We start from the raw sequence: 23,256 nt of genomic DNA, 5'->3' as shown, positions 1-23,256 counted from the left end.
CCTAAAGTCACCTTTACACTCCTATTAGATAATATAGTAGACATTATACGAGTAAGTAAGTCATTTAAGATATAAATAAGACTGGTGCTCGTGTGTGTATCTATAAATGTGTTTTTAGCAGAGCCGAGTGACAGGTGGACAGGAAGTGATGTTGGGGGTTCAGAGTTAGCATGGATTCCTGCAGCAACAGCAGCCTGTGTTTTTATCAAGGATTTTAATTAGGGATTATTGTGCTTGTTGAGATCATTGGAACCTGCACTAACGGCCTGTGTGTCTCACTGAACATTACAGTAACATTACTGACACCTAGTGACCAGTGTAGAGTACTGCATGTCATTCACAACGTATCTTAATGCATCCTCTGAATGCCATATGTTTGTATTTTAGTTCATTTAGCCATTTTTATGCCTGAAAATGCTTAATTTAGACAAAATATATGTAACGATTGCCTCAATATGCACATTTTTTACTAATAATAGGCCACATTAAACCACAGAACAGCATGATTTATTCTTTAATATACTTTAATATACTTACTTATAAACGCAGTAGAGTGAAGCAGAATTCAAACGGCGATGTTGTGAGGGACAACTGTAGTAGCTTGTAGTAACACTTCCTTGACCTCCGTTCTCCTCTTTCTCCTCTTTCTTTTCGCTTAGGTGCAGATGCAATCATCAGGCAGCACAAAGCCGCTTGCCTCAGAATCACAGCGCTGCTGGCCTGTAAGGATCTACTGTGGATAGGAACAAGTGCAGGTAAAACTTCATTCATCAGTTTTGATTCCTGGAGATGTTAGATAATTGCTTTTTTTTTTTTTAAATACAGCCACTAGATGCTAGATTTATTGTCATTCCCTGCTCAAGACCCTGTCTACATCTTTTGTGATGGCCCGATGATCACTGTGTGTTTGAAGCTTTCGCAAAGTAACTCGGCAGAAGCAGTGACCTCTAGTGGCTGTGGGAAGTCAAGGCAGGCATTTTAAGAGAGACTTGGAAAACAGTTGCTTCAGTGAGGTTGAGAAACATTCATTTATGCAAATGACTGTATACAAAGCAGTTTAGTATTTTTTTAAATGCCATATAGTATGCATTTTGCTGCATCAGCCAGTATGTTTTTTGGCCAGGCATATATAAACTTTGATTCAAATGAGTAAAAATGCAGAGGGACTTCTACTTTTGTTGCTTCCATTAAATGTTCAACTCGACGTTTTTCCTTCCAGGCGTGGTCCTTACACTGGTGATCCCAGCAGTGAGTTCTGGAACAGGAGCGTGTGCGCTGAAAAGCCCCCTGGTTCCAATGGGCTCTGCCCACGGACACACAGGCCATGTTCGATTCCTGACGTCTATCGAGCTACCGGAAGGTTTGGGAATGAACTTTCCTCCTCCAGCATTGGACTCCACAGGTATATTTTTGTTACCTAATACTTACTTTTCTTATCAATCACGAATTAGCATAAAGAAAGGTTCAAGGCTGAAGAATACCATGTTGATAGAAATATAAGAGATAGTTTTTAAAAAGTCTGAAAAAGACAGGTCTAGAGATTTGTGGTGGACGTGAACGACTTCTCCATGAATGAATTCGAGCTTTTCTTCCTGTCACTCATGCGTACCAGTGTCCTGGAGAGATATAGTGGGGACACACCCGCGGGGAAAAAAGTTCCTCATAGGTTCAGGCAAGTTGGCAAACAGATGAGGAGTCATGATTAGCGATAATATCAAAAGTATAGGTCGGCTGATATCATCAGCCAATATTGGCATAAATATTACATATGGGATCATATTGGTATTGGTATTTCTGCCGATAATGATACCGGTGGGCAAGTGAGACTTCATCAAACTGCACCTTACTCAACAAAGCAACAAGCTCAATATGTTATAATTATTTCCAAGTTTCGGCTTTGGATTATAAATATACAATTTGTAATACATATTAATGGTGAATGGTAGCGATGATTACTAATGAGAAACAGGTAATGCTGCACGCGCTTTCCAGCCACCACAAAGCAGCTGCACATAGCGCCAAACAGGAAACAACAAACCAAAATTAGAGCACAAAACTAAGGAAAACCAAAATTAAAGTCCAACCTGTCATGTGGAACATGACAAGACCCAAGAGCTGGTTATACTTGTAATCCAGCACAGTTCAGGAAGAGTCACACGCAGTGTTTTGGCACTTTTCTTGTATTGCATATTGCAGTATTTTTCTTATTTTGCACAAATTGTGTTTATTTGTGAAATGCATCAAACAGAAGAAGCATAATGTGCATTAGCTTGAGGGAAGAGCTTGCTGCCGATACCGGTTCATATCAGTATTGGTAATGAAGTGCTGGATATCAGTAAGAGAGCCAATATCGAACATCTCTAGTCGTGATGCTGATTTTAAGACAACGGTGATCAATGAAGCAGAGACATCAAACTGCTAGAAATAAGATTTTCTTTTCTAGTCAATGTTCTGGTTGTTGTTTGACTGACATTGAAAACACGATTTGGAAGTTTTCCAAATGCAGGTCTTGGAAAAGGTTGCCTTGTATTTGGGTCAGTACAGTAACTTAGTGTTGTCTAATTGCCCACAACTGACCACAAGCAAAGGTCCAAAGCCATTCTGAATTGCTTAGATCTGAATACGATCAATGGTTTAAGGCCCAATAACCATCTTCATCTACCGGCTATTCCACACAGGCAAACAGTCTCAGGGTGGCAACACGGTTGATGGGAACCTTCAAAGACGTGATTCGGCTCGTCGCCGGACCTCCGCCCACCTGCTTCCCAAAACCAATCACCTTGTCATATCGGGCGGCGATGGCTATGAGGACTTCAGACTGAACAATAGCGGTGAAACTGTCGGGCGAGATGACAGCACCAACCATCTTTTGCTGTGGAGGGTCTGAGGCGGTCAAGCCCAGACCTTTCGTCTTTGCTGCATACAACCTCCTCGTGTGTTGTTTTGCTCGGTCCACCTGTCTCCATGTGTATTTATGGCTATCGACACCCTCTTAGACATAGAAATGATACGACTCACTTCAAATCCATCCATTTTGTAGCTGTTTATTTTGTTTGGCCCCTGATGGCAGACCTGATCAGATCAGTAGCGATGTCATCACATCATCAGCCAGTGCTTACAGAGACAACCTAAAATCCAACATTGAATGAGCATGTTGAAGGGAAGGATCCGAGCACGTTAAACAAGTGCAATATGTAGAGATGATGTGTTAATCGCTTTATGTGCATACCGCAACCGCCTCTTAGCTGGCAAATTAGTAGACATTTACACTTGGATATACACAAATGTGTTTTCCACCAATAATCATCACATATCTAGCTTTCCTATTTAATGCTTAAAGATGATGCACAAACACTCATGAAGCAATGTGTCATTACAGTCAAAAAGTGCATTACCATGACTATGCCAAAGCCTTCTTTCTATGTATAGCTTTGGTCGCTCCCGGGATCTGAAAGGATTTCTTTTGCCAGTATCATCTGCCAATAAGATCGTCAGAACAGTGGTTGCTGACTTCTTTAGTTTAGGTAGCAGATAAAAATAGTTATGTACAGTATTTATGGTTTTGAGTTCAGCTTTTTTGACAGCACTTAATTTATAGAAGATGTAGCATTCACTTTTTCTTTTCCAGTTGAGGTACAAGGAGGTCACTCATTGGAGGTCATTGCCAGAGCTCAAGCACACGCCACAGGGAAGAACTTCAGAGAAAAAGAAGATTGTGTTTTATTTCCACACACTTCCCCAATCGGAACATATTCAACATGTTAGGGGTGAAAAAGCAAAAATAATGTATTTATGTTTGTGACAAAAGTGTTAGCTGTAAATGCAGTCGTCATCGGATGTCTGAAAACCACCGTGAGAGGAGCTTTCATTAACTTCTCCCAGCTGTTATTTCAATGTTGGAGTGGGAGTGTGTGACAAATGTGCGCTAGATACTGAGTGGGTCAGAAGGACATGGTTTAAGCACTTGCACGTGCCTTCAGAAGGCTACAGGTTAAGCCATTTTACACACACACACACACACTCACAGATGTCAGTGGAAGGACAGGCTTGCACACACCGTCGCCTCAGGATTTGAGGTTTAGCGCTGATTGTTTTCGATCCCCGCAAGCCTAGAAAACGCACCTCATGAGGCATCTGTGCTCCTCACCTCAGCTTTAAGTCCATCCCCACCGGGTGAACTCTCGCTCTGTGATGGGGAGCTAGTGGTTAAGTAGATTAACCGTAGTGATATCTGCTTGCTAGTTAATGAGATATTTGCCTCGCCTGTTGCACCAGTCATCCTGCATGTTTCATGTCATGTTTTTGATGTATTAAAAGAGGTTTGGCAGCAGCTTTCTTCCGGTAGTTTGCATGCAAGGACCACATGCACAATCGAATGAGATTCAAACGAGCTGCATCAAAGTCTGCCTTTATAAAGACAGTAATGCACAGGGAGGTATTAATAAATTTAACGATGTTTATTGTAGTCGGAGTGGTGTAGAAACGAACTGCCTACCGCTCAGATTATTGTTACCTTGGTTACCACCACAATAATAAACATTGTTAACTGAATACCTCTCTAAAGCGGAGTGTAATTATCTTTGTAAAGACGGAGACACTTTGAATCTTTTTCAAAATATCAATGTTCTGTGACGTTGATACGTATTCTCTGTGCCAAGACCAGTGGAAATGCTGTATACTCAAGCCAGAGGAGCCCCCCTCATGTATGATGTGTGTGTTCAGCTAATGTGACATTCATGCAACAACTGTGTGTAGTGCTTTACACTTTTAAGTTGGGCACTTAAAGAGAAAAAATCAATCAGTCTTGATGGTGGGCCAGCAAATTCCTAACATAGTTGACATAGATTTATTCAGGAATTGAATGTGATTTTCAAAAGAATTATTTGCTGAAATTATATCTTGTTGTATTTCCCCAGGAAATTGTTAGTTTAGCTGATATTGGATTTTACTCTGAACCTGATCTCCACAATTATTCGGGATGGACAATTACATCCTTTTCCAGTTCCATATTGCAGCTTGTATTGAACTTCCTCATGCTTGATGTGGGCATCATCAGTCTTTCTTGTTGTAAATATTGGTATAAATGGCCTATTTCTGTAAATAATGCACACGTTGTCCTGAATTGTCGATATGAATCTAATGGCATATTTTTATATATTTCTGTAAGGTTTGCGTTTGTATTTTTTGGGGTTCTTTTGGTCCGGTATGCCCTGTCAGTGCCACATTTAAATTATAAGCATGTCATGTCTGCGTAAAGAAGACTAGATGGCCTCCGTTGTGACCAAACGAAACATCTGTGCTATTTGTGTCGTCGCTGGCAACAGGTTTGACTGTAAATTGTGACTGCAGTGTGATGGATGCAAGCGGGGAAAAGCAATGCAGGTGCAGGACTGCCAACTGTTTTTAACTTCTGACAGTTGGACTTCTCAGTCACTACCTGTATTTACCTGTTCTTGTTATGTCATTGTTGGTTGATACCTGTAATTAAATAAGTTCACTGGGGCCACTTTGTCACTCTTTATTTACAGGTAGCTGCCAATGTGCACGAGTCATTCAATCCATTCATTCAACCTGAACTGAACTCTAAACATATATATATATGTACACATATATATATAATTTGTAAAAAAATAAACAGACAAGAACTGAAAATATCGACTTTGTCGCACTGGTATCGATCTAATACCTATACCACCCTCAGTGTCGATACCAGCTATATTTGAATCGATCCGCCCACTTCTAGCTCTCACAAAGGAAAAGCAAAGCGCGCGACAGACGGGGGGGCTGTCATCAACCGGCATCGTGGTTTTCATCCTTTCTAACGCCTATTTTTGTTTTATCACACAACTACTAACTCCATTCTTCACATCTGGTAATGGTCCCGTCGGAGCTTTGACTTCAGCCACTTTTATTCACCGAAACCGGTAAGTTTGACAACTTTGAACTGCTGTCTGGATGGTCGCCGAGTGTTCCGGTGACGCTTGACGGTTGATGATAGAGCTAAGATCAACGCCGTTGTCCTTGTTAGGTGGAAAAGTCTTATTAATATGTGTTGATTAGGCTGTTACGTTTTTATTTGTTGTAGCTGACCCGAAGCCCACAAAAGGATCACCATCTGTTCCAGCCACGGTCCAAACATTGTTGAGCTTAGTTTGGTGTACATGAAGAGTTTTTGCCGTGGTGTCTTCCCAGTTTGCCAAATGTTCCTGCAGAGTTCATTAAACCGCCTGATGCGAAATTCAAGCTTTGTCTATCGCAATTGGTGACGTCATCCGGCACGAATCGCGGATGAGATGACGCCATTTCCGTCAGTTTGAGCCACCTTTTGAATTATTCCACTTCTACCTATTCTCTTGTTTAGTTTTCAACTTGAAACACCACACTTGCAGGTATAGGGACATGGGCAGCTCAAGAGCCTTATTGTGTTGTACTACTCTATTATGAAAACTTAATTCAGCGTTACAGTGACGTATATTATTATAAAAAAAACATGGAAGTCAGCAGTGGGGTCTCGCTGCAGTAAGTTAGTTAGGTTTTCTGATGCCTTTCTTTTTTACTTTTCTTTTAGACAACCAATTTCACCATGTACCATATCTACATATTTCACAATATATTTGCCAAGGTCAATCGTTCAGTTTTTAAGGAAATTCTCCGCATCAGGGCACACACGCACTTCAACCTGAGCCCAATACTTTGCCTAATGACACTGAAATGAAGATGGAAACATTTATAATGAGTTGTTTTGCCGTCACAAGGCTTTGCATCATATATTCTTTGTTGAATCATCTTGATAAAAGAAGATACGAAATCGAATGTCCTGATAGGGGCACATGGCACATTGACCTGAAAGGTTAAACACAGTCCTGGGCCCTAACCCTAAACCGTTGATGTCCAAACATTTTCCCCCGTGGGCCGCATACAGAAATATCAAAGAATACAGGGGTCGCTGTTAAATTTTTTTTTTAAACCAACCCATGTAGGTATGCTGAGACGGTTTTTATTTTGAAAGGAAAAACAGTCACGGGGGCATGCTGTATAGAAAATGGATGGATGGATGGATGGACAGTCTGCATTTAATTTTCGGTGACAAAGCGTATTAGTATGAATGAACTTTTTCTTTGTATGTTACACTTTTTTGCTAGTTGGTTGTTGTTTTTTTTCAAATATTTCAACTCATTCTATTCTCATAATACTTTGACTTTATCATCATAATATTATAACTGTTATCCAACCTACGTGTTCTGAAATTGCAACTTTATTCTTTGTTTTTTTTTGTCATAATATTACGACTGTAAAATAAAATTGCATCTTTAGTCATTAATATTTCAACTTTATGCTATTTTTTTAATATTTTGTCTTTATTCGTGTAAAATTACAGCCCTTTTTTTGCAGTTGTTTATTTTTTAAGTTTTGTTGTTTGATTGTGTTTTTAGAATGTGCCGAGTGCCAATGTCTTTATTCTCATCGTATTTTGACTTTATTATCGTGATATTATAACTTTTACCCAACAATAAAATGACATTTTTAGTCTTTAATATTTCAACTTCATACTATTTTTTCTTATGACTTTATTCTCCTAATAATTTGTCTCTATTTGTTTAAAATTACAGCTCTTTTTTCCCATGTTTGCTGCTGTTGTGTTTTTCATTTTCTTGTTTAATTTTATTTTTAGAATGTGCCGAGGGCCATTAACAAACAGCCATGGCCGTTAAATGCTAGCCCTGCCCTAACGGTATCACTAGTCCTCATCCTGGCCATATGCTGACTGTCCTCTAATTTGTTCGTCTTTCAAAATATTTCTTCCCGTTGGAGATGTAAATGGAAAGGTTCCATTCTGCAGTGTGGCGCGAGCATTCTTATGGTAGAGGACCAGACAGATGTTGATGGCTGCCTCAACGCCGTCCTGTCACCTGTCTGTCCATCTCTGCAACTGAAATCATTTGAATTGTGATCCATGCGTGAAAACAGCTTTAACAGTTACAGTATAAATACTCAAGAGGATTTTTCAGCTTCAGTACTGGTACGTTATTCGCTTATTATTCGTTATTTTTTTAATGCTTCAGAATTTATGTGAAAGTTGAACTTGCCACCAGTCACCGCAGAACACATCACACTTTTTCGTACGGGTAAGTCTCTTTGTGATGAGGCACAAGTGAGCGATTGTGTGCGTGTGTCATGTATTGCAAAGTATACACTCAGTCCCTCGTGTTACTGGTGATGCAGACCTGGGATGGTTACAAAACAACTGCTGAGTAATGACAGTTCAGCCACCAGACAAAGGAGGAAATTGAACCACTTGTCATTTGCAGGGCTTAAAAAAAAAAAACAAAAAAAAGAGGTATGGAATCCAGCTCAAACCACAAAACTTCCAAGTGCATATTGTTTTCTTGTTTCTGTCTTTCCGTCTTGTCTTTCTTCTGCTGTGTCACAAAACGCAACGAGGCGACAAAGAAAGAAAACAACAGGTGTCTTTGAAATCCGTTTTATTTTTTTCCAAATTGCGTTTTACATTTTTTCAACTTTTTCAGGCTCTGCACACACAATAACCTCAACAAACTGTAATGTCCGTGCTTGTGGTTAAGGAAGACATAGCCACCAAAGCAATGCCAATTGCGTTATCAATGTAAGATCTTTTTTGTGACACCCTTGTTTTGTTTACACATATACAGTATGTGGCGAACAGCGCTCTTATTTTGAAGGCCGAAAGTGTGTCGTTGATTGTCTGTTGGCGGTTAAGACAAGCTGGGAGCAAGAACAAAAGTGCCTCTCGTCTGATTTCACTCGCAAACCTGCACAACGTCAGCGTGCCTCGTAAAACACTCGTTTGCATTAACAAGCAAGTCTAAACACACTCTTGGAGCCGCACTAACATGTTCTGCTAAGCTAAGCTAACCCCGCTAGCTTCCATTCACACTCCGTAAGAGAGGAGCGTTGACGTTTTTCCACCAACTTTTGCCCGTGTTTTAGGTTGCGGTTTTGACATGTTTATCGGGACGGGGCGGGTTAGTGTTTGTGATGAGATTCCGCCACGATTGAGCGCCTCGCCGGGAAAATACTTCCCCCACACAAACATTCCTTCTCCTCACGATGACAGCGTTTCATTCACATTATGTCAGTTTCTGCGAGATTCTGTTAACACGGACATCATAAGGCCCTACAGTGCACTAAGAAGTATAGTAGCACTTTGTTGCTGGCTGAAATGAGGGTTATCCAAGTGCACTGATGGCTCTTAACATAATTATTATGGCAGTTCGATGTCGTTGTTGTGGAAGGGTACTTCATTTTTTAGGCCTACACAGAATTCAGCCTTAAAAATGACCCTTAAATAAATAGTATTTGTGTTTCATCATGTGAAATGAATCATCAAGTTTAAAGTTTTCATGGCGCATGTAAAGGAATCATGCTTTCTTGGCAAGATGCTTTACATTACCCACTTTTACAATCTGTGTAGTTTATCCTTATTTCTTTCCATAAAAGGCACTTTGTGGTTTGGGTTTCTTCAGCAGTCTCTAGAGCAGCAGAATGGATGAAATCAGTCAGACTTGAATGTGTTTCTGTCATTCCTTGTGCTGACCATTTGAGTTGTTAACTTCAATCTCAACTTTCCAATTACTAAAACAAACATCGGTGTGAAAAATACAACTGTCCTATGTTCAGTATAGATAGTGTAGATAACCTCGCAGGAGTAATTGGGAAGCACACATAATGATGCTGTCATTTCTCTTGCTCCACTTGGGTCTGTCCACTTCACTTCTCACGTTCTATCTTGATGCCTCTCGTCTGACCAGTTTGTGCTGGTGTACCATTGCACTGGGAAACAACGGCCATCAAGCCAGCCAACTCAAGGTCAAAGAGTGAATGGTAGAGTGCATGCTTGACATGCATGAAATGTGCTGTCAGATGCGTGGAGGCGAGGTCCCATAATGACATATCGTCTCATTGTGGTGAGTAATAAGTGCTTACCAATGCAAAAGAGGTTGTACTTGCACCGGTGATTGGCTGTTAGCAGTCCTAATCATCAACTTGCAGTCATCATTTTGGTTAGTTCAAGCACATTTAAATGGTTTTCATGTGATGCTAAAACCCACGTGATCTTGTCAGGTGTAATACTGTGGTTAAGGACAGAGCAGGCGGATCACACCAACCTCATTCAATGGTGACATGTCGTGGTGGAACACGAGAGTGTTAGTGAGTCCACAATGTGACATGGCGTCAGGTGTTGCTATTTTAAAGCAGTACTGCATTTCTGCCATAGCATGTTGCAGCAATACCACAGCGAGTATAATTAATGGCATGAATATTTCACACGAACCAAAATCACACAGCTAAACTTGTTGCTATTTTCATTACGATGCTTAGCCTAGCCATTTTTTATTTACAGGGAAACACTGCTAGGCCTCCGATTTTGTTCTGATATAGAATATAATTGTACCCATCGGAACTAATGGCAATGAAATAAATCAGTTCCCTGGTCAAACTCACCATCATATGACATTCTTTAACTGTGCAAGCACTGTTGAAATATTATAGACTGTCTACAAGTGTACAAGATGCTAAAAGACACTAACACCTCTGAAAACAACAAAATGCATGGCCGCATATGACCATGCACCACTGCAAATGTGTCTGACATTGCATACTGTATGTGCTGTATAAAAGGTACCATGAGAGATGTTTAAGAACCTCCATGTGCTTTCTTCTTACATATTCTTACTTAGATATTGACTGACCCCAACTTGAAGACAACCTACACAATATAATGATATCAAAAAGTTGGCCATTGCAAAGGTAACAACTGAACTGTAGAAATGGTGTTTGACCCAGCTCTAATAATAGTATAAAAAAGAATATAATCTTTGCAGACAGGGAGGAAAGCTTTGACATTACACGTAACGTGGAGTTGTAACAATCTGATTAAACATAAGGAAACTGGAATGTGCTTCTGAATTTAGTTTGTGAAAAATATAATGGAATTAAACATTATATCTTTCAAGGTGTGTTCACATCTCACAGGGATGTTTGTGCAACATTTTGCATTTGTGCAAGATTTTGGTAAAATATGGAATTCTTCTACCCCCAGAAGCCTTTGACATTTTGGAGTTCTAGTGTTTTTCCATCTACTGTACAACATACATTATGAGCCTATAATTCCGAGTGATTCTTTTGCACCGAACACATTATGGGATCTTTCATGTATGTTGCCAAAATGGCCATCGCAATATCAACATTGTATAAAACTACCCAGCCTGGAAAGATCACTGATTGGGGACACCACTATTGACATGATGAACACACTTAGTAAAGTCAAATGTACATGCTGTATATTGGGGGAAAGAAATAGAAAAATGTGAAGCACTGCATTTCACTCATCTCCTGAACTCATCTCTTGTAACTTTAAACTCAACTTACCTTTCCTTGCGGTTCCTTCTGTCACACTTAAATCTATTTTTGAAAAGAATTAAACACCTTAACACGGCACTGATTCAAAACAATCCCAAAGTAAAGTGACTGCATAACCACAAATGTTCTTGTAGGTGAAGCCACTAACTAGTTTGTGGTTTACAACACACAGGATTTTACATAATTGCTGTTATTCACTTCTAACTTTTCAGGTGTTGTGAATGTGCTTGTTTTGCTTGCGCATAAAATGACACAGCATCATGGAAGAGATTCTTTGTTTGTTGTGCAAGCTGAGATATTCTTAGAGGTGTTGATGTGCTGTTCCTCCTCTTCCTCTGTCAACTTATCCTTTATTCTTTCTGGGTGTCCTGCACGTCCATTCACAGCCTAATAACAAAACCAGTCGTGGCCAAAGGAAGCATGCGAGATGAGCGCACAAGAGTTGCTCAAGTGCAGATAGAACATCCAAAGACATGCGAGATACACTTTATTCAGTAAAGTATTGAGACAGTTTGCATGCAAATAATTAGATGTTGTGATAGGCCCAGCACATTTTAAGGGTGCTTTATGTTTAAATTGCATTACCCTATCTATCACCACTAATCACGCAAGACTGGACTAAAACGATCTGTCTTAATTATCATACAGTAGGTCCTATTTTTGTTCCTGTCTTATTGATGATTGAAATATGTTTGACAAGCCTGCCAGTGGCATGAGAAACTTCCTGAACCATCAGCATCTTTTCTGTGTGCGTGTAAGCTGTAATTGAAGAGGCATGACGGAGGGGTGTGTCTGAGATGAGGCTGACAGTATAAAATACAAGCAGGCACACCGATGTTTCCGCTCTGCAAGTCTTATGCCAGTTTCCAGTACACTGTCACCATAGTTTGCCAAAAATTACAGAAAACAATTTTCTGTTACCTGTAAGACACTCAAGAGTCTTGTCACATTTGGGTTTGGACTTGTGAATTTTCGGCAGCACATGCAACCTCGTCAGTGTGTTGTGACGGCAACCGTGTCATCTGGTTGTCAGGAGTGAGTGTGCTCTTCTGCCTCGTGGTTTTCTTGCTTCTCTCAGATTTGTCTGTCTCAGCCGTTCTGGGTCTCTGCATCCTTTTTTTAATGCTCTTTATGATTTCACATCCCTATTGTGGTCAATGATGGAAGTGTGTTATGATTAACACTACCGCCAATTGCAAAATTTCACTGGGGTCATGAGACAGCCTGGATTTTATATGTGGATAATTTCTTTGAGTGACTGACATGCATGTAATCCTGTGTTAACAGCACAACACACTGAATTCCCATGCTGCTCATTGTGGTATGAATCAGGAGGGGGAAGTGAGGAATATTTTGCTATCGAGCTGTCCTGTCTGAACTTGCAGGGCGATACGTTTGTGTAAATAAGCTGTTGTCATATTTTATGGGTTCTCTTCTCAGGCTGGAAATGACAGCATCATTTGGCTGTGTGACATGACACGCAAATATTTCCTCATTTACTGTATGCCTGATCTCTCACCACACACTACTGGAATTTCAAGCATTTTGATTGACTATTTATGAAAAAATAGTACAATACTAATAAAATAGTTGAAAACCCATTTGATGACTAAATATAGTGTGTATTGCTGTTGCCACTAAAGTCCACTAAAGATGAGCGTTTTTCTCTTGTCCACTATGACTGTCTCATGCATCAACTCTGTTAAGTGACTATTATCTTTTATCTTAATGCATATTGCATGCTTAAATGCCTGTGAGCACTTGGTCCTAACCATAGCATATTTCCTCAATTCTCTTCTACAGATCATATGTACATAGCAGAATACATTGAAGAAGATGAGGAACCACCTTTGCTGCTCCGCTCTTGTCCTTCTCACGGTAATTATTTACATTTATATTTCTTAGTGTGTGCAAGAGAAACCGCTCCATGTATATACAATATTTGCAAATTAAAATAGCTTTGGTGCACAAACGCTTCCGTGACTCACCAGATTGCATCCATGTGTAAGTGTGATTTTTGTGTTTTCCAGGTGTTTGGCTGTGGTTGGACTGCAGTGCAGTGTCGGTGGGGAGAAGGGTGTGTGTGTCTGCAATGTCCCGCTGGCCACGAGCCTTCCAAAGTGAGCAAAATGTTGCTTCTTTTTATAGGAAAAAGAAAACCTGTAGAGTGTAGTGATAGTGATTCGGTAGCAACTGTTTGGTTATGCAGGATAACATGCACTTAACACATAACGCATGCAATAACATGCTATGCACAACATTGAGGGAAGTGAGCACCGTGCAAAGATAGTCATTGCATCAACAATCTAATGAGTAAAAGACATATTTAGTTTTCTTTGAACTGAATCCACTTACAATGTATTTTTAAATGAACAATTGATTCTCCATTTGCATTCCATACTTACCTCACTTATGCTTGTCTCTGCTTGCATTTCTTGGTTTTTGTTTCAGCCTTGTGGGCAGGTCCAGAGTCAGACAGAAGAAGTCCGGTGTCGTTCATGTCGCACAGGAACCTTCTCGGAATCGCTAGACTCTGAACTGTGTCGTCCCCATACCTCGTGCAAACTCCGTGGCCAAAAACTCGTAACCTCTGGCACTGCAAGCTCTGATGTTGTGTGTGGAGACTGTCTGCCTGGGTAACAACCACACGTCCTTGTCTCTGTTTGTCCGTTCACAATGCTGTTTGCTACAGTAAAACATCATGATTGCTCTTTCAATACATCATCTCTTTCCCTCACTGTAACTCCTAAGTATATCCGATCCTATTCTTTACAGGTTTCAACCCAAAACTGTTGGAGGAAATGCTTCAATCAAAAGCTTTTGTGTAAAAAGTAAGCACATTTTCAATCTCCTGATCGTTGCCTCGTTGTCTCGTAAGTCCACACAGATTTGATTATACACACTTAACAACTTTTTTTTTCTTTCTCCTCAGCGTCTTTGCACGTCAGAAGGGTGCGCACGGTGGGAAAAGGCACTTCCAGTGGTGGCGGGGGGCCCGTCAACGACACAGTTGTTCGCAGCGCTGAGGAGAAGACGGCCGAGTATGCTGTGTTTGCTTTGGTGCCAATCTTCTGTGTGATGGGCCTGCTGGGGATCCTCATATGTAACATCTTGAAGAAGAAAGGATTCCCCTGCAATGCTGAGAAGGAAGGGGGTGATGCAGAAGCTGCTGCACATCAGAAAGAAGGTGAGACATGAATTGCAAGGACTGAAATAATAGTAAGACAACTAAAATAAAAATAAAATTACTAGCCTTCAGTTTTACTCGGTGTCTAAATGAATATTTTTTGGCAAAAGTCGGTGCCAAGGCCAGAATGTAGTGTCAAAATGCACAGCATGTTAGCTCAGTCACGTGACTACTTTGCAAAGCTACATGTTAGACTTTTTTTCTTTCAGTTGTTTTGAACTTTGACCTTCTACAGGCTCACTTATTACGGGTCATGCATGCGGTTATTTTTGCAAGCACACTGGGTTATTCTTGTGATTTTCCAATTTGAAAAGTGGGGGGAAAAAAAACATTCCCATCGACTCGCTTGCCCTACAGATGTCAGAGAGAAAATGACTTTTGTAAACAAAGAACACAAAATGTAGTCTGACCTGACATAATGGCTAGTACCAATGAATACAGATACTGTATATAAGGATGCTCCCATCAGGGCTTTATGCTGCCGATTCCGATACCGATCATGAGTGAAATTGGAAGCTACTGATACCGATGACATGGATTAATTATAAATGTTTTATTTATTTATGATGGGTAAAGGTCAGGACAATTCCAAGGCCCTCTGACTTCCAGGGGGCCCTAAAAAATAGGTAATTACTAATAAAAATTAGTAGTTAATATAAAAAGGCACCCCACCCCCTTTTGTAGGGTGATTTTTTTTTTCATGGGGCCCAGAATCCTTGGTAGCACCCCTGCTGTTGGCTATTTTATATGAAAAAAGGAACCATAAAATCACCTTAATTTAGACAAAAACATATTTTACTTACGTTTTCAAGAGAACATACAGTATATCACTCATGAAGCTTAACAGAGGATGAGACGCCTTCTCTAAGGAGACTGTGGATGTGAGAGCACATTGGTCGAGCCCTAGCAGGACTTCAAGGCACCAGATATGTGGACTCCAAGCGAGAGAGCAGTCAGAGAACCCGGTCGGTGTCTTCTACCACTGACATAGGCTGGTCATCTCATTCAATGAATTAACGTATTTTTCATGTTATTTGCTTAGCCTTCTGACCGTCATGCACATACGGGCGAGTGGTGTTCACCGTTTTTGGCAGCGTCAGCTGCCGTTTGACTGATGACCACACAGTGAGCCTCAAACTCACCAAGTGTTCTTCAAATGCCGTACTAAATTCAAGCTTTTTAACGTGCCAGCTCTCTGAGATAGGTTTCACGGCATGTGTTGGCAGTTAAGTTCCACACGGCAGACATGATTGTTTTTGTTTTGGCACGCCTGCACAGTGTGGAGGAAAGTGGGAGGAGGATACGATCCAAGACACTATACTGCCTGTGGTGATCGCTACAGACTGCAATAGTACGAGCCATTTTGTGATCAGCGTTTAAATACTGATCGGTGGCCGATGGATCGGAGCATCCCTGCAGATATATTTAATATTTACTTTGTAAAGAGACAAGCGGTGCCAAGTGGCTGTTTTATAATTGGTCCACGGCGCATTCTAAAAGTTTATTAGAATGTGTTTATTAATGTGTTTATTAGAATAAAATGTAATAAGAAAACCAAAAAAACAATGTTTACAGTATAAACTCATAAGCATACGTTCGCCAAGCCACTTCAGACCCATTTCCTGCAAACTCCACCCACGCAATCTTTCATTGTAGCAGGAAACAAACAGTTCTTCTATTGTGACAGACGATCCTAGCATCATACTGTGTGCTGTGTATTATGTCACTGCTGTTAGGGTGTGTTTAAATCAACGTCGATCCAACAGCGTACAGGCAGCATGTAAAGCTGGTAGCTGACGTGTGTAAGTAAACAGATTTGCTAAGCTGTGCTGGATTTTCTCTCTTTCACCTGATGACACAAGGCTCGGAGAAAAGCTGTTACAGCTGATCAGCCATATGCCTTTTTCTGCAAGGACGTCAGCATTATAGCGCAGCTGCTTGAACGGATGTCTCATGGGGATACTGTAAAAGAAAATTACAGCAGATCCCTATTTTTCACATGTGTGGCATTTCGGGACAAACAAATGGCGAAAAAACGCCAATAATTGATACGCCCATAAAAATGTCTATTTTTTACACACCTTGCTCCCCACCTACAATCCACACTGCTAACTTTCTCCTCAGATTCTGGATCAACATTTGATGCTGTAATCATTAGATTAGATTCAGCTGCAGAACCCTTCCCTTCTCTCTTCAATTGCCATTGTTCACTCATGACACAATCCAGGTTTAAGCCCTAAATATGCCTCACACACTTATTAAAGGCCTTTAGAGTATGAATGTGTAAGTACTCACCAGTACTGAATGACATTGTAAGATTAGCGATGAACAGATAGAATCAGAGCATCGGTGTAGCCTTGAGCCTGGTCATCAGGCTAATGCAAGATAGAGGCTAGCAGGGTAGAGAAGGCGTTTCTCCAAGCCATGGCTTCAAAATCCACACTGCTTGCCTTTTGTAATTCCAGTAATGATTTGCAATCATATACTAACTTGTGTTCACCTCGCTGCCAGTTTGGAGGCTGGATTGCCTGTCGAAGCTAGCACTTTCGTAACCAAACAGACTTTTGCATCTCTCGGCACACAACTATGGTATTGTGGGCTTTCTAACTGTGGTACATCTATGCTGTACATTTTACCCGTATCTATAAATTATTACCAACTTATTGTGAATGAGATGAGTTTTGTTTTAGTTTTTTTATACAAAAATCAGTGAATGCTGAATCACAAATGTGCAGGGATCCACTCTTTCTTCAAAACTGAAAAAACAAATAAATATATATAAAGTATATACGGTACTTTTTATCTTCGTTTTGGCTACCATATCATCAAACTTCAGCACTGAACAGGTAGCTAAATATTGTATGTCAAATTGATTTAACTTTAGAGTAGGTTGATAAATGGCCAAAAAAAAAGGTTGAGGAGTTGTTCTTTCTCTTGGGAGAGCATTGTTGTGAAACATGAGCGGTCTTTGCACCAAAAGGGAAACTCCCTGATCTTGCCACATCTCTTCTCTCTGTCCTTCTGCACTTGATGCAGCAACACCTCAACCTCTTCTCATGGGAACACGACACTCCATCTGGCTCTCCTTTCCCAGCCGGATCAATAATTCAATTAGGGACTCAGCTCGTGGTCCGACTCCTCTTATCACTCCTTTTCTTACCACCAACTTCTCCTGTGCTTTTTATGTTGGATCATGCGGCTCTGAGAGAGGAAATTGTGTCTGCTCTCATTAGTCAGGATGGTAGGAAGTGGATTTAAGTAAAGCACTTTGACATTTTTAGAGTAATTACAGTGTGATTCAGATTCTGAAGAGCAAAGTTAGATCTGTTCTAGCCTCTTCTCCCTTCATTCATCATGTAGCTAGAAGTGCATTGTCTACCTTCTGTGGCCCTATATGTAAAGTTCTGACTTCAGCACATATCTCATCTGCTCCAGTCATGGGGAACGCCCATTGGGACAATTTACAGCCAGGCCTAGATCAGCTCATGAGAGCTGAGGGGAGAGCTTAAATCTCACTTTGCGAGGTCCTGATGTTCGACTGTATATTGAAACGGAAAACTCATTAGAATGACTGGTGACTTGATGTACTGTATGTGACTTGCATCTGCAGACATCGATCTGAATGGAACACCGAGCATAATACTGTTAAATGGATGCTGTAATCCTCCCATAGCAACAATCCCTGTGGATACTGCTATTGTTGTGGCCGACCAACATAACACCACTTAGGCAAGACAGGCAGAAGTACACAGATAGAAAAGTGTGGCCTTACACAACACGAGTACACACTCTGATAGACCTCTAAAAGACAGACAAGTACACACTTGCACACAAAAGAGGCCTTGCAGTCATACTGTGCTCTAAGATACAGTTACATTGGTGCCCTGGTACACTACACAATGCATGAAGCCTTTACATGTGAGGGCCTTTTTCACTTCTTCAACAAACCTAAGCCTAAATTGAAGTTCAAACTAAAAAGACAGTCACGTTTCTTTACAGCCCCGTATGCTGAGCAAACTATTCTCCCACACGCACTGGCATTGCCCTCCTCTTAGATGTCTTACATTAGCGTTATGGGATGGTCATGGGGTTGCCACGGAGCAACCCTTATCAGTCCCATCGTGTGCTTAGGCACGGTATCCCAGCAATGACATGCACTATGTGAACTAGGCCAAAAGCTAGAACGTGTCGCTGCTGTTAATTCTCTGTATGGGAGTTATGAATAAAGTTATCTTTGTTAATAAAACACATGTTTAGGTTGGTAGGTGATTGGGCGTACTTTGTCAACAAAGGATGCATACCAGACTGGGAAATATAAAGCATGAGTGTCTAAATTCATGGAGCCCTTTGTGGCCACCAGTTTCTTTCTTTTTTTTTTTTTTTTAAATTGACTTACAGTATATTGTAAAAATGAAGTTTAAAAGAAAAAGTCAAAATGTTGACTTACAACACTAGCACTGGTCACGTAGTGGTATATGATGGTGTATTTCGTGAAAAGCTGGAAGACAACTACTACAAGATATGTCAAATATAGTAAACAGCTTAGAATATTTACACTTGGTTTTAGCTTGTTTAAATAAACAAGTAATCAAAGTGGCCAATGGCAACCTTCAATTTTTCTGTATTGTCCTTGATGGAAAACATTTGGAGTTTATCTGACTTTTTGGCAATTTTTACAGACGGGTGAAAGCGATCATATACTGTTGGCAGTCTGGAGCCTTCGGGGGGAAATTAGAAAGTAGTGCTGAAAAATATTCCTGTATAAAGTGTTATTAAAATCAGTCTCTGTGTCATTTGTTTTAGGTAACAGTTATCCCTACACATCTGACGACTTGAATGACGACACGATTAGTGTTCTTGTCCGCCTGATTACTGAGAAAAAAGGTGGGTGAGACTCTACGCTACTTGTAATGTATTACGTTTAAACTGAACATTTCTAATATAGTTTGGTTTGGTTGGGATTATTGTGAATAATTTTAAAGTTATTGTGACGTTCACTGGTACAAACACAATTATTCTTTATCTTTTTCAGAAAACGCTGCTGCTCTAGAAGAACTGCTGCAGGAGTACAAGAGCAAACAGATGGCACTGAGCAAAGGCTCATTAATTAAGTAAGTCTACAAACACCACATGTATATATGTATATACAGTTAGCGTTCTTAATACACTACGTGAGTCTAACTGTTTTCTTAATATAGTTTTACCACAAAACCCTATGTTAGCATCTTTAGCTTGCTAACAAAATGGCAACCACAACTGGAAGTCAGCTATGTGGCTCATCTATGATGTCCTCAGCGGTTGACTCTCAAAAATGTCAACACACAACATGTTTTTATAGTTTTACAATTATAGTATTATATGCATAGAACAATTTCAAATGCATATAAATGACAACTGAAAGGGATAAATGAACATTTAAGGTTACTTTTACCTTCACTGAAGACGTGACTGTTCCCAAAGACACGATGTGGCAGCGAGGTCAATAACTTCCTCTTCAACACCAGCAAGATGGTGTCCGTGTGGTATCTCTCTGCCACGTTGTGTCTTTGGAAACATTCACGTCAACAATCACGTCTTCGGTGGAGGTAAACGTAACCTTCAGTGTGCATTTATCCATTTCATTCGTCATTTCCATGAATCTATATGCATTTAGAATGGTTTTCTGCATGAAAAGCTGTTAATTGTAAAACTATAAAAACGTGTTTTGTGCTAAAATTTTTTGCGTTCTGGAACGGATTGATTGGATTTACATTGATTCAGTTAGCATCCATTTTGTTTTGAGTTGGATCTTCTGGAACGAATTAATGATGCTAAACCAAGGTCCACTGAACTTAGTCATGCTGCTCATGACACAAGGTAGTGGGGAAAAAGTGCTCTTTGTGCTTGAGCCCTGTTAAAACATCAAAATGACTGCTTTTTGGCGCGTATGGGAAATAGTAATTACACTGGCAAGGCCTCTCTGTAATTATCACAGTGCATTTGCATGTTTCTCGGCAACACTAGTATGACTTGTCATATTAGCATGACCAATGCTAGTCAAGACAAGTCATATTTTCCTTTGGCAAATTAAGCTTTGTTTATTGTAAACACAACCTTTGTTATGAGAATGCAGGTAATACTGAAAAACAGCAGAATACCATTTTCAGGATATCTACCTCCAAGTTCAATGGAAACAAATATTGTTGATATCAATGCTGCAATGCAGATGTATGTTAGGATTTTTTGTGTAATCCTGCCCAAAATTGCAGGATTAGTATTTTAAATGAAATGGCAACTGTCTTAGTTTTCTTATTGCATCCCACGAGGGAATGGGGACTTATTTTGGATTTAGTCTGTCTGCCACAGATTGTAGTATCATATTGGATTGGTGGATGACCACTGAGACGCATTTTAGTTGTCGAGGAGCATTCACATCTAGTTTTTCAATATTTTTACACCATACAGTCCCGTATAGTTTCAGCACAGCTCATCCTCTCTTGTCTTTCCTTCCAGGTTTCCAATGCTGTCTCCCCTGTCCTCGTTCTGCACCCTCCCCAGACTATGCCCCCACCAGTCACACCTCCACACCATCTCCGGCCTCTCCGGCTTGGGACTCAAGCACGGCTACCGTTGTTCCCGCTGTGCCCAAAGCAAATGGCCCCCCGTGCTCATGCCCCATCTGGATCACCTGAAAGATCCACCGCAGTCTGTCATTCTCCCCTCCCTTGAAACATCCGCTGTCCAGAAGAGGCCGCCCCTGCTGTCTGGGATGTATGTTAACCCTCACTGTACACAAGCTGTTGTGCCAAACACTGAACCAAAGACTGAGGAGGTCAACGAGGCAAAGGAGACGAAGGAAGGAGAGCTGAAAGTTCTATCCGTTGGAAGGTGAGACATGGTTTGAGCTTTCTTCACAATTCAGACTTAACTGTAACACTCTTAATTATGTAATACTTGACAGATTTCAAGTTGCTCACATCCCTGAATACAAGCCAGTCATTGAGGAAACGAAGGCACCATCCCAGGAGCAACGCAAACCCCTATTTGGTGGCATCCCGTTCTCCTCATCTTCATTAGCCAGCCTCATCAGGTACAACTTCAGTCTGTCCGTCGCTGTGCTTGAAAGTTGAAATTGACACCACACAGGCTAACACATCATTTCTCTGGCTGACTACTTATGCAGTATGTGGGGGAAAAAAAGCAAAAAAATTGGACGTGCCCTGAGAGAAGAGAAGAGAAGAGTTAAAAATGTGCAAAAACCGTAAATGATATGTTGGGTTAAGTTGTACTTAATGTATTTCAGGTGACGGGGGATGCTGTATGATAAGACTATACTTCTGTGGGAGTAAGACTACTGACAACAGACTTGTGCTGAGACGCCAACATTTTACCATTGGGGCCAACTCCTGGTCCAGAGCACAGCAAGGAGCTTACCCAAAGAAAAACTCTGTATGTGCACTTAAGATAAAACAGAGGTTTGTACGACATCAATGGAATAGAAGCTCAGCACTTTAGGGGCAGATGAGTGGAAGAATAAGCCCCACTGTTTGAACTTCCATAACAAAAGACACATGGTTAGGTAAACACTCAGTTACGCAATAGGTACCAAGTCATTCTTCCCTGCATAAAAGGGAGTGCAAACTGGACTCTTGCTGTATGTGTGCATTCAAGTGTGGTAAACATTAAAGCAGGCAGTTTGCAACATGATGAAGAACATTAAATGAGGTTTTCATCCTCATGATCATTTTACAGGATCGAACTACACTATAATAGCAGCAGGTGGGGATTGAAAGAAAAATGTTGTATTCAGTTTCATTATTCTAGCTTGCTTTGCTTCCTTGTTACCCGAGCTTTTAGATATTGGATATGTTGAATATAACATAGTCCCAACAGATGTATTGACAATACACTCTTAATTCAACTGCATGACACACCATCCCAGTGGCATTCATCAGGGGTCAAGACAAAAAAATAGCTACATCTCATTTGTAAAACAATTATACATACACACACACACACATATATATGATCTACTGTATATACGTACATATGTGAATACAGCTTGCTACAGATAAGCCTACTGCATTAACATTTTAGCAACATGTTTCTTGAACTGCACCAAATCATTTGCTTTTCGTCTTTGTCATTCATAACACAATAAACTTGAACTCTTGTGTGACTTTGACAACTAATCTGTAAAAATCTGTAAAAGGAATGGTGAGTTGCAGTCCTTACTTCAAATAAGCGTACTGTATATTTAACTTTTTTTTTCCCCGGTGATTGCAGAATAGAGGCTCAGTGGTTTGATTTCTGTGTAGTATTTGAAACTTTTTCTCTTTTCTTTTTTAGCTATTTTCACATGACAATACATTTGAAGGATATATTTATTGATGCTATTAAGTTCATGTGCACATTAATGTATTTTATCAGGCACTCTAAACAGGTTTTCAATTTGAAGTGTTGCTGGATTAAAAAAAAAATCATCTCAGTGTAATTGTGTGTATATTTTTACTCCTGAAATAAAAACGAAACATTCTGAAAGCTTCCCTTTTTGATGAGCATGTGACATCAGGGTTAAACGAAGTCTGAACTTGGACTACAAAGTAGTTGTCGTCTTGAAACCAACAATACTGCAGTAGAGCAGAATCGCCATCTGGTGGTAAAATATCGCAATTGAAGATCACATTTCC

The 23,256-nt window shown here is 40.3% G+C and overlaps 2 protein-coding genes across 2 annotated transcripts in view; both read left to right on the top strand.

Annotated features, from left to right (window-relative positions):
• LOC129190902 (rho guanine nucleotide exchange factor 17-like) overlaps positions 1-5,500 on the top strand; it is a 60,471-nt gene extending 54,971 nt beyond the window's left edge. The window contains exons 22-24 of the mRNA XM_054793642.1: positions 660-755; positions 1,220-1,402; positions 2,679-5,500. Of these exons, the coding sequence (XP_054649617.1) occupies positions 660-755; positions 1,220-1,402; positions 2,679-2,887 (488 nt within the window). The 3' untranslated portion in view covers positions 2,888-5,500. The remainder of the gene's footprint in view (positions 1-659; positions 756-1,219; positions 1,403-2,678) is intronic.
• A 177-nt stretch (positions 5,501-5,677) lies between these two features.
• On the top strand, positions 5,678-23,109 carry relt (RELT TNF receptor). Its single transcript, XM_054793643.1, has 11 exons — positions 5,678-5,924; positions 13,204-13,278; positions 13,431-13,520; positions 13,852-14,036; positions 14,176-14,231; positions 14,333-14,587; positions 19,391-19,471; positions 19,620-19,698; positions 21,080-21,454; positions 21,528-21,656; positions 21,870-23,109. The coding sequence occupies exons 2-11, from the start codon at positions 13,237-13,239 to the stop codon at positions 21,871-21,873; spliced, it is 1,296 nt and encodes a 431-aa protein (XP_054649618.1). The 5' UTR covers positions 5,678-5,924; positions 13,204-13,236; the 3' UTR covers positions 21,874-23,109.
• The last annotated feature ends 147 nt before the right edge of the window (positions 23,110-23,256 follow it).

This window comes from Dunckerocampus dactyliophorus, chromosome 12, assembly GCF_027744805.1.
Source record: "Dunckerocampus dactyliophorus isolate RoL2022-P2 chromosome 12, RoL_Ddac_1.1, whole genome shotgun sequence".
NCBI lineage: Eukaryota > Metazoa > Chordata > Actinopteri > Syngnathiformes > Syngnathidae > Dunckerocampus > Dunckerocampus dactyliophorus.
This window is presented reverse-complemented; position numbering and strand designations above follow the sequence as displayed.